Below are 12,159 nucleotides of genomic sequence, written 5' to 3'. Positions count from 1 at the left end.
ACAAGAGACATGCAGAAGATATGAACGGCTCACTCTAAGGTAACAAATACACCTATTTTCTAGAAATGTACACACTGTTCCTTTAAGGTGGAACAGCTAGTTTTATTAACTACCCTCCTTTATTTGCTAATTTATTTACCAAAGTATCTCTTTAATTTAAAATAAAACTGTTTTTTTAATATATTTTTTGTTGTTAATTAATTCAAACATCGATTTGCTCAAATATAATGAATGTCAGAGACGGCAGTTTTTTGTTGGATGCCGTTGTTAACGAGAGCAATGAGAGGGATACCGTCTTCAGGATCCAGAGGATAAACAACCAAGACGTGTCCGGTGAGTTCAATTTTGTTTCTGTCCAGTTTGAATTAAGTGTTTTTACGATGAGGTAATTTAAGCCAGCAGTTGTTCTGTGTAAGAGAGAAACTGTCCTGAAGAAATGTAAATTAATCGACAAGTATTCCAGATTCATCATGTGTCCGTTAAACGTTAATGACACATTTCTGCTCGGCCCTGAGCAGATTTCTAACTCCAGAACAATCTGATAGGATGTCAGGGCTTCATTGAAACAAGCTCTGTTCTCTCTTCTTGTTTTGACATATAAATATTCATCTAAATAAAAATGTTAACACTTTTACCTGTAAAAGGTCTACCTTTAAAACTTTTTACCATTAACATTCAAATTTTACCTTTAGAACTGTTCACTGTAAAACATTCACCTTTAAACGTTGCCATTAAAACCTTTTACCGTGAAACATTACTTTCAACATTTTAATTCAAAACTACCATAAAACATTTACTTTTAAAAACATTTCCTGTAAAAGAAAAAAAAAATCCCTTTCATTATTATTTATGACATTCACACTTTAATTCTTTTAACCAAAAAATGTCAATTTTCATCATAAAATGTCAATTTTCAAACTTAATACAATTTTATTTTCATCTTTCCCTAAAAAGCCTAGTTACAAAAGCAACAAACTGAATGAGCCACGATACTCAACATTATTCATCTTAAACATAATGTGAGGTTTTGAAGTTGGGACACTTTTTTGTGGTCATAATCCCCCCAAAACATGAAGAAAATAAATTAGGTATAATGCATTCCTTTAAGACATGTTATTTACACAATCGACATGAAATACACAAATCACATGTTCTGAAAAGGATTAAACATTTACATTATTGCACTCAAACGTTTACTGTCACAAGATGGAAACAGCTTTAGCTCTTTTTACTGCCCGTCAATCTTTTTTTTCTGGAAATGACCAAATAATTTATTCACCAGTTGATCACTGAAAGATTTACTACGATGTCAGAGAGACGCCATAAAAGGAGGATAAAATAGTGTTCTGTGTTCAGCATACAAGACAACGATAAATTGACCCTTCGCTAAGCCCCGCCCCCTCCGTCAGACGTCAGAGCTCCGTTACCATGGAGCCCACACTGTCACTAACTTCACTTCCTGAACACACATGATCCAAGAAAAGAAGCAGAGATAAGAATCTACAATATGTGTTTTTTAAGGAAATATCCAGGATGTCAAACTGATTCATCAGTGAAAACAGGTTAAAAAGAAAAAGATAGAAGCTAAAGCTACGGATTAAAGTGTGAAAGTGAACCAACACATCAGCTGCAGACCGAAGACACTGAAGGAACAATACTGTTCCTGTAAAGCCAGACAGGTCTTTATTCACTGTTCAGTTAACCTTCAGTAGCTAGTGTAGCATAGATGTGCTAACGTACTCTGCTAATGTTAGCTCCACATGTTGTTTTGGTGGAAACGAACATTTTAGAAACGTACATCTCCTTCCAACCTCTCAGGGTAACAAACGTGACGAGCTCCAAATCTACTAAACCAGCCTGAAAACTATTAATGAGGGTCTATGGAGCAGAGCCGGTTCATGCTATGCTATGATTGGCCAATTCGCGTTCAAGGGGCGGGACTTGGCAAAGGGTCAATTAAAATATATCTACAACACAGAGGCTGCCATGATAAACAAAGTCTAACACCTACTTTTCTCCTCACTCGCATTCAACAAACCCAAAAAGCAGATTGTTTGTCTTCATCACACTAGAAAGGCAGCGATTTAAAAAACAAAGGCCAGAGGAAAAAGATAAAGACATAGAAACCAGTTAAGCGACTGTGAAGAAACAAAGGTTTGTTTACTGCTGACGTGAATGCATCATCATAAGTTATACAACCTTTATCTGAACCACTGATTAAAACCGGTGCTTGTCTTACCATCAATTCTTTAACGTGATTGTAGAGTGTTAAAGGAATCATTGCATCAATTTATCTGCGTCTTCTGGTGTAAAAACATCTTATTACCGACCTTTGATGGCATTAAAAAGCTTTGACCCTGTTAAGCAGAAGTATAAAATCTGAACCTGGGTCTGCAGCTAAGTTCAACGTCAGTTTCAGTGGTCTGATTCCATTTTGCACCTTTATGTTGGTATTTTAAATAAACATTTCTTTCATCCAGTGTTTTCACAGGAAGTCTAAAACCTGGTCGTCGTACGTCGTCTGTGCAGGTCTCGTCTACCAGTGCCTGGAGTCCACCAGCTCCGGACGCAGACTCAGTTTCTTCAGCGTCTCGTAGCCGACCACCATGACGATGGCGGTGGGCGTGGAGGAGATGATGCGCGCCGACAGTCCTTTGGTCAAACCCCAGCAGCCCTCCTCTCTGATCAGCTGCCTGAACGTCTCCACCACCGAAGACCTGCCTTCAACCTGAACGAGAAGCACACAAACATTGCATTGAGCTTTACAACGTACATTGAATTATATATTCAAATAATTCTGATTATTTTTTTTATACGCAATATGTTTACTTTGGGTAAAGATTTTGTTTTAACAAGATGCACAATATTGGTTATTTCCAGCAGCAGTAATGTAGATTACAGCTGTCTTGAGTGGCACATACGTTTTACACATGTTGGCCTAAAATAGAAGTTTTAGTCTTGCGAATCTTTCCCAAAAGCATGTTTAATATTTTTTGGTCATTTCACCAACTTGACCTCATCTTGAAGTCAATATTAAAAAGTATGAACTACATTAGAAACTCAATCATTTTTAATTTGATTACAGTATAATGTAAATTTTCAGACGACTGAGGTGAAATATGCTCATGTTCAACCTTTTGTATATTAATCCTATCAATTGATACTCCCCTCAATAGCTATTCATTTTGGACGTTGACTCTTCTACAAGGCACAACTTAGCTTATGAACTGTTTTATTATGCAGAATCTGTCACTCTAGCATAACTTTTGCTTTCTTTCCCTGGAGAGGAAAGCTTCCCTGATACATCAATATACGCAAATTACAGAAGAGTGATACAGTAACTTGTTATAAACACTTACAAAGAAAAGCTGACTAATTATTAACTTATATTATATTTATAGCTTCAGCTATTGAGAAATATCTGACCAGACATGATAGACTTTGTGCTTTGAGGCACTTTTCTGACCGCTTGTGATGCTCTTAGCACCAGAACCTACATGCTGTTGATCTCTAAGCTACTAGAGGCTTCCAATCTCTGCCTGATAGATGCAAAGTAAATACCTGCACTCTGGCTCGGACCACATCCATTGGGTTGGTGACAGTTGAGGCAGTAGCAGCTGCTAGAGGTCCAGCCATGGCTTGTAGAAGCAGATGAGGGCAGTCAATGGGAGCCAGCTTAGAGAGTTGTTCTGTGGAGAATAACGGACACTTGATTTACCACAAGACAAGGACTGGTTGATTCATACTCACTGCAGATGTTTAAATGCACTGGGAACACAGACTTACAAACATAAGACACGTCAAAACAGTTAACAATTGTGCTTTATAGTTTAGAAAGCATTCATTTTAGCCTCTTACCCGCATAGAAATGGTAGAAAGGCCACCAGACAGCACTGTTTGGGATATAAGTGAGTAGAGAAGCCACGTATCCCCTGTAGAAGCCCCGGAAACCATCAGCAGCAAAAATCTGAGCCATAATGTTCCTGGTTTGGCCGAACACTTTTTTGGACTTCCCCGCCTCCGTGTTGGAATTGAGTCGGAAGCGTGTGAGGTGCTCCCCTTGGCCCTGCATCATCAGCTGCTGAGAGACGACATCTATGGGAACCGTGATGCTCTGAGCGACCAGGGAGGCCGAGCCGCCCGCCACCAGTGACTTGACCGTATTGTCCTCAGAGTACTGGGAGACGTACTTCCTCACCAGCTCGTAGGTGGTTATGTAAGCCTGGCCTGAGATGAGCGTGAAGGTGTTGACCATGAAGCCGCGGTAAAGGCCTCGGACGCCCTCCGCCCGCAGGATCTTGAAGAAGGCGTCGAAGGTGCCGCCGTAGAGGGATGTGCCCCTCTGCACCTGCAGCCGGGTGCGGATGAGCGTGGCCGGGTAGACGGTGGCCCGGATGGTCATCGTCATGAACACCCCGAAGGAGTAGAACTTCCTCTTGTCGAGGTCCTCCCACTCGATGATCTGGATGTTCCTTTTCTGCTGCATCCTGACAGCTGGAGGAGCCCCCTCATCAGACTGATTCCTGCAGAAACAACAGTCAGTCAGTAAACTAGGTTTTTTTACTAAGAGTGAAAATTCATTGTTGACCTTGGAAGTTGTCGTTTGACATCTTAATGAAAACTGAGCAAACCTTCCTCCACTAAAGATAACATGTAATGTAATGTAATGTAACGTAATAACATGAGATGCAGTTGAAGAAATGATTTTGTTTTCTGCACCCGAAAGAACACAAGAGTATCTTTGGCCTAAATACTGCTCAAGTCAAATGTATTTACTCCCGTTTAAAACATATAAAAGCAGTTGTTTTGAAATAATAGTTTTACAAACTGCTTTGACAGAAAAAGCAGAAAAAGCAAGTCAATTAAACAACAGAAAGCTCAACAGTGAGGCCTCAAAAAGCCAGAACAACTAAGAAAAAAACCAAATGACTGTCTAAATTTGGACAGATTCAACAAACTTGCTACCTGCATATTATCTGGTGGATTCATTGCAATAAATGCACAAATCATACAACAAATCCAATGTTGTCATTGCTGATTTATCTGCAGCACTGCCCACAATGTATATCACCTCTTCAAGAAGTACTACCCTGAGCCTTCCTCGTAGCACTTATTGCATTCGTATTAGTTGTTGCACTCACTGTATTCGTATTCGTTTACTGCACTTATCCTATTCGTAGTAGTTTGTAGCACTTATTGTATTCGTATTAGTCTGTTGCAATTATTGTTTTCGTAGTAATTTGCCTCTGCACTATACTTTTGCTCTGGTTTATGCTTTAAGATGCTTGTTTAAGAAAGGAGATGCACTTATGACTTCTGGTGACTAGTAGTTCTCTTGAATACCTATGTTGAATACACTTCCTGTAAGTCGCTTTGGATAAAAGCGTCTGCTGAATGACTGTAATGTTATGTAATGTAATGTAATGTATGTGATGTAATATCCTGATATTGACATTGGCTTCTCCTTGAGCAACAACATTCATCTCCAGTTATCTTTTTTTTTTTTTTTGTGGGAGTTCAAAGGTCAAGCTGCAAGAAACACAAGTTAAAGCAAACAGAGATGATCTAATGATTAAATCATTGATCCATGTGGCCATGCTGGGACACATGTAGCCTCCCTGCTCTCCCAGTGGCCACACACCAGTATGGACATGGCCCACCAGTATGGACACCAGTCAGAGGACACGGTGTCCCCGAGCTGCTGTGAAGCTAGAAAACACACCACATGAAACCCACACACTCAGTCACAAAACCACAACACCGGCTGCTTCATTAAACACGTGTTTATTGTCATCTGCCTGATATGCTAATGAGGTTAAAGCCTGATGGCTAACACTGAGCTAACTGTAGCATTAGCATCGCTTTGATTAGCATCCACTTACCTTTTCGGACAGATGTTTATTCCAAGGGCACCTGCATAAAAGAATAAACAACTCAGAGTATCTTCATTCAGTTGGTAATGTATATATATACTGTAAGGACGTAATAGTTAGCCACCTTCTGGCTACTCGGCTTACTTCCGGATCTGATTTAAACGATGCTGAAACAACCAATCAGAGAGCAGCACGGCTTCTTCTTCGTCTTTTGAAAATCCGGCATTGCTGAATGCGTTACGGGACATTGCTGCCCCCTGCAGGTTAGGAATATATAACTACGGGCTCAACCAATCACATTAATGAACGCGATGAGTGGCAGCCAATCAGAGGCCGAGGAGGGCGGGACATGCATGTGTGTGGCCAATCAGAGACATAAGAGGGCGGGACATATTGGTGTGTGGCCAATCAGAGGCCGAGGAGGGCGGGGCCTACCGGTGTGTGAGAGAGGGACGTCAAAACTGAAAGTAGCGTTAAAGCTTTCGCTCTGTGTCAAACTACGCTAACTTAGACACGTTTTACACGTAAGGTAACGTATTAATACACAGTAACGTACTCTATTATTGTTAATATCAGAGTGTAAGGACAGTTTTATGTATCGAGTGAGAGATCTGTCGTTGTTATGAGCTAGCTAGGTGGGCTAGCATGCTAACGAGCTAGCATGCTCAGATAGTGCAGATTCATTCTGTTCAGCAGCTCTCTGCTAGCTGCTAGCTTAGCCTTCTTCTTCTGTTTGTTTTTTAGCTGCATCAATACATAACTTGTGTTTTCTTTTGCAGGACGGTTCCACAAACAGCAGAAGATGGTGAGCATCTGTTCTTTTCACTCTTCTTCATGTCTTCATAATAAGGTTCTGCTTGTTTCTGTCTGCTAACATGTGTGTTTCTTTATTTAGTCTCGCAGATATGATTCCAGAACAACCATATTTTCTCCTGAAGGCAAGTATTGTTACATTATCACTGCATCAGTTCATTACACTGCAGATCTTATGTCCTGTGTGCAGTAGATCATGTGATTGACCCTAAAACTGTGGCATTTGTTGGCATGGTATTTGCCAAATCTTGACTGAAATGTTAAGTTGTTTGACCGTGGCAGTGCTTATCCATTACATTCTTTCATTACATTACATTACAGTCATTTAGCAGATGCTTTTATCCAAAGCGACTTACAGGAAGTGTATTCAACATAGGTATTCAAGAGAACTACTAGTCACCAGAAGTCATAAGTGCATCTCCTTTCTTAAACAAGCATCTAAAAGCATAAACCAGAGCAAAAGTACAGAAACAAACTGATACGAATTAAGTGCAACAAACAAATAGAATACGAATACAATAAGTGCAACAAACTAATAGAATACAATAAGTGAAGAAACAAACTAATACTAATACAATAAGTGCAACAAACTAATACGAATACAATAAGTGCAACAAACTAATTGAATACAATAAGTGAAACAAACTAATATGAATACTGCAGAAACAAACTAATATGAAGACAATAAGTGCAACAAACTAATAGAATACAATAAGTGCTAAGTGGAAGGCTCTATATATAGAGCCTATATATATATAATATATGTGGAGGCTTCAAATAAGCCCAGTGGGTTTTCTGCCTCTTCCTGCACTGTAATATTATTTATCTATGTTATGTTTTTTTATATTTTTCAATTAAACTAAAACTAAAACTAAAAACCTAATAATGTGAAGAGCTGGTCTGTGTTTAAATCACTGATATGACATGTTACTACTGTGGGATTGGGGGAACTATGGGGGGGTACTCCATTATTGTTGGAATTCATGCATTTTGATAGTTATAACTTTTGTACTTATTCCTGTTGTTTTCCACTGATTTCTTGATAATCATTGCTTTTGATGGCCTGTAATAGGCAGTTACTAGAAATGCAACCTAGAAAACTGGCTTTAATACATCCATAGTATTATTGGATGCATGAGAGATGAATTGATGACTAAGTTGTTAAGTTGTTTGGCCGTGGCAGTGCTTATCCATGATTGTGCAAGAAGTTAAAGAGCTTAAAGTCAGACTGTTATGTTTCACACTTTGTCTTATTTGAGACCAAAGTTTTTTCTTGACCCTGGTAACAGTAGCTTGACTTTTTGTTCTGTTTTGATCCGTTCTCATGGCCCTCATCAGTGAATTACAGTTGAGAGAACTTAATTCACAGAATCACACAATGACATGAATCTGAAAGCTCTAAAAAACACTAGTGAATGGACCTTAACTTACAATTATTTTGTCCAGCTACTTGGCCTTTTCCATTGGCCAGTGTGTTTTTAGATATACAAGGCTGCAGTTATCTTTATACAACTTTTGCGACTGTGTTTTACAGGACGCCTGTATCAGGTGGAGTATGCGATGGAGGCCATCGGTCACGCCGGAACATGTCTGGGGATTCTAGCAAACGATGGAGTGCTGTTAGCAGCAGAGAGGCGCAACATCCACAAACTGCTCGACGAGGTTTTCTTCTCTGAGAAGATCTACAAGCTCAATGAGTGAGTGAATCGAGCAGAAGGACTCTTCAACACCTGGGGCTTGGCCCATTCTTACCATGAGAACTTTGAATCGTCCTTTTTCTTCAGGTTAACGTGAATCTCTTGTGTTGTTTTCTTTTACAGTGACTTGGCCTGCAGTGTTGCTGGGATCACATCAGATGCTAATGTACTGACAAATGAGCTCCGGCTGATTGCACAGAGGTGAGTTTCAGAGGAAAACCTGCCACCCATTAAGATTATAGGGCTGTCCAAAAAAAAAAAATGTTGACTTTTGTTTTATTTAAGATAGCCAGTAGCAGTAAATGTAAAAAAAATATATTTACAAGCTCAAGCGAATGTTGCCTTAAAATATTTTAATTTGTAATATAAAATGTTTAATTTAAGATATAAAGAGAGTGAAAAAAAGTGCGTAATTTTTCATTAAATATACATATAAATATAGTTCTCTAAATACAAATTGTAGATCTGGACTGAAATTATGTCCAACTATTAAATTTCACAAATGTGCGTGCCCAACTGCTGACTCTTTTCTTCTTCAGGTATTTGTTGCAGTACCAGGAGCCGATTCCCTGCGAGCAGCTGGTCACAGCCCTGTGTGACATCAAACAAGCTTACACACAGTTTGGAGGCAAGTTGCACAGTAGTATTCCGTGTTTAGTTTATTGCTTGTTTTCATCCAGGTGAATTATACATCTCCTTTCTGATCACCATATTGGGAGTCTTAACATCTACAATGTGCATGTTTAGAGACGTTTTTGCCCAAAACACTTGTTAAGATGGCATATTAGGAAACAACATACAAAGATGCTCATCTTAGTGTAGAAAGACAGGTGGATTTCTACTTTCTGTAACAGCTGTGTGGTTTGTCCTGACAGGTAAGAGGCCGTTTGGTGTTTCTCTGCTCTACATGGGCTGGGACAAACACTACGGCTTCCAGTTGTACCAGAGTGACCCCAGTGGCAACTATGGAGGCTGGAAGGCAACCTGTATTGGCAACAACAGCGCTGTAAGTTTTGAAATTGTTTTATTTTATTTAACCTTTATTTTTACCAGGATATTCCCATGGAAGTTTAAAAGCTACTTTTCAAGGCCAACATAAAAGCACAAATCACAGAGTTAAAACAAAACCAGCACAAGAGATTTCACATAAAAGAAACTAAGCTACAGACTCAAACAATTCATTGGCAGAGTTGTGCATTAACAGGACACGTACAAGAAGTATTCAAATAGTCCTTAATCCTGTCTTTAAACTCTTGCATGCATATATGTTAACCTAATTAAAAGTCCAACTCACACCAAGATGAGGACGCAAAAAGTTTAAAAAGCACTTTCACCAACGATGGTGCAGATTTGAGGAATGACGTACATAAATTGTCCGTATGATCAGAGGTTGCAGCGTCTGGTTTTAGGAGTCAGCTGATATTATTAATAAGGAGGCAGTTTGTGTTAAATGGGCGTATAAAGAAAAATCTACGAGTGTTCAATTCTAACGTACGGTTTTAAAAAGAAGACGAATCAACTGTCTCATACAAACTGCAAAAATGTGTGCAGAAACCTGAAACCTGTAATGCAGCATGATACGCTGAATTACAAAGATAATGAATATCAGTGAGATGATCTCAACAGATACACCAGACAGTGTTAAAAAAAGTGATTATTGTAGTCCTACATGTGATCAGCATCATTTTCTTAATATATAACTTATAGTAGTATTCTAATGTTTACTATACTCTTCCCCTGTGTGGTGTTTGATGTGTTGTCTTCTTGGCCTCAGGCTGCCGTGTCCATGTTGAAGCAGGACTTCAAAGAGGGCGAGATGAGTCTGTCCTCTGCTCTGGCTTTGGCTGTCAAAGTCCTCAACAAGACGATGGATGTCAGCAAGCTCTCAGCGGAGAAAGGTGAGATTAGAAACTACTAAACTGGAGCAGCTAATGAGCTTTATGAGGTCTGAAGTAATAAACATGTGTAACTGCAGGATAGGGAGACACCGATACCGGATTAGATCAATTCTGTTCTATGTTTATATACTACAGACATTATATACTGGAATTTAAATTCTTGTTTAAAGGAGCAATAGACAACATTCAGGGCATTACATTTGCAGCAGACAACCATTTGCTATATAAAGATATAACGGTTAATGTCTACCATACATCTGTCATTTGCTGTGAGGCGTCGCCATGTTGAGAGCCGTTAAGAGGCAATCATAAAACTCCCAATCTGGTTTATAGCACTTTTAAGATTTGAGATTAATTATTGTAATTCCTTTGGAATGTTATCAAACTAAAACGTAAGTTATATATTTATTTGTTACATTTTGTTAAAAGTTAGTAAAGCAATATTGAAGTCCAGCCCGAACAACTAATTTATTGATTATTATAATTTGTTTACATTCCCGATTTAATACAATGATTAATTGCCCGAAAAAATATTAAAACTTGAGTGATTAATATTTCATTAAATTATCTTTAAAAAAACAAACAAATGTAACAAGATAATAGACCCTTTTTGTCAGATGCCTGATCAGAAAAACACTGAACTTCAAATTTAAAATGATTGCTGTTGCACACATAGTTGTCATAGCAACCTTTTTCCTGAGCTGGAGAACCAGTGTTTTTTACTGAAGCACAAGACACAAAACTTAAAATGGTTATGACATGGATTTAATTCATAACTGGAGTAAAATGCAGTTAAGATACTCAAATGTTTGCGTGTATCAGTAATGAAAAAGTTGGATGAGTGCATCCCTACTGCAGAAAGTACATGAGTAGTACTAGATAATAACGGCAACCAGTCAAGTTAGTAGGCGCTCTCAACTCTTCTTACTTCAATCTAGATGTTCTAGAACGTGTTTTCTATCTTGTTGATGAAGATCTTTTAGAATGAAACTGCTTGATGTTTGAAATAACACAATGCTGTTTTAACTGTTTCAGTGGAAATTGCCACTCTGACACGGGAGGACGGCAAAACAAAAATCAAAGTGCTGAAACAGAAAGAGGTTGAGGAGCTCATCAAGCGGCACGAAGCTGAGGAGGCCAAAGCTGAAAAGGTCAAGAAGGAGAAGGAGCAGAAGGAGAAAGACAAATGAGCAAAATAGTTATTTTTCTCTACTGTCATCAAATCCTGTGTTGTTTTGTCTTTTACATTAAAAGTTTCCAAACTGATGGACGTGTCGTTGTCTGTTACCGTGTCACAAAATGAAGAAACATGTTTTTATTTAAACAAAATGATTCAACCACCATAAACTCAAGTCCCCAAAATTATTTCTTCTTTACTGATCCTACAAGTTTTATACAAGCAAACACAGTGTTAGCCTCAGCTGGTCTTGAAGCATGCCTTTGAAAAGTTGTGTATATATATATTATATAATATATATTTATAATATATATATATAATATATATATAATATATATGTATAAATATATATGTATTAAATAAAAATATATATGTATTAATATATATATATTTATAATATATTATATTATATATTTATTATAAATATTCATGTTTATAATATATATATTTATTATATATATTTATTATATTATAATATATATTTTTATATAATATATATTTATTATATTTATAATATATATTTATATATTCATATTTATATTTATAATATATATTTATATATATATATATAGTATGTGGACTTGCTATGGAGGGAGTTTTTTATATATTTATCACCACATGATGGAGCCATCAGTCCTGTGGATAAACCTTTTACAGTAACGTGTTGGGTGACTCATAATGTTTTTGTCATTTTACTCAAT

The 12,159-nt window shown here is 37.8% G+C and overlaps 2 protein-coding genes across 3 annotated transcripts; one reads left to right on the top strand and one right to left on the bottom strand.

Moving 5' to 3' along the window:
• Positions 1–910: 910 nt before the first annotated feature.
• LOC129104325 (solute carrier family 25 member 44-like) lies at positions 911–6,041 on the bottom strand. Its single transcript, XM_054614954.1, has 4 exons — positions 5,883–6,041; positions 3,859–4,523; positions 3,562–3,689; positions 911–2,728 (listed from the first exon to the last, which is right to left on the bottom strand). The coding sequence occupies exons 2-4, from the start codon at positions 4,484–4,486 to the stop codon at positions 2,537–2,539; spliced, it is 948 nt and encodes a 315-aa protein (XP_054470929.1). The 5' UTR covers positions 4,487–4,523; positions 5,883–6,041; the 3' UTR covers positions 911–2,536.
• A 253-nt stretch (positions 6,042–6,294) lies between these two features.
• Positions 6,295–11,547, top strand: LOC129100643 (proteasome subunit alpha type-4-like). Of its 2 annotated transcripts, none has more exons than XM_054610091.1 (9): positions 6,295–6,397; positions 6,653–6,678; positions 6,769–6,811; positions 8,221–8,383; positions 8,507–8,584; positions 8,923–9,011; positions 9,259–9,389; positions 10,158–10,281; positions 11,317–11,547. In XM_054610091.1, exons 2-9 carry the CDS (start codon positions 6,676–6,678, stop codon positions 11,469–11,471), a joined length of 786 nt encoding a protein of 261 aa, XP_054466066.1. In that variant the 5' UTR covers positions 6,295–6,397; positions 6,653–6,675; the 3' UTR covers positions 11,472–11,547. The 2 variants fall into 2 exon arrangements, with proteins under 2 accessions (XP_054466066.1, XP_054466060.1); XM_054610085.1 differs by having other exon boundaries at positions 6,295–6,402.
• Positions 11,548–12,159: the final 612 nt, after the last annotated feature.

The sequence above is a fragment of the Anoplopoma fimbria genome, chromosome 2, assembly GCF_027596085.1.
Source record: "Anoplopoma fimbria isolate UVic2021 breed Golden Eagle Sablefish chromosome 2, Afim_UVic_2022, whole genome shotgun sequence".
Lineage (NCBI taxonomy): Eukaryota > Metazoa > Chordata > Actinopteri > Perciformes > Anoplopomatidae > Anoplopoma > Anoplopoma fimbria.
This window is presented reverse-complemented; position numbering and strand designations above follow the sequence as displayed.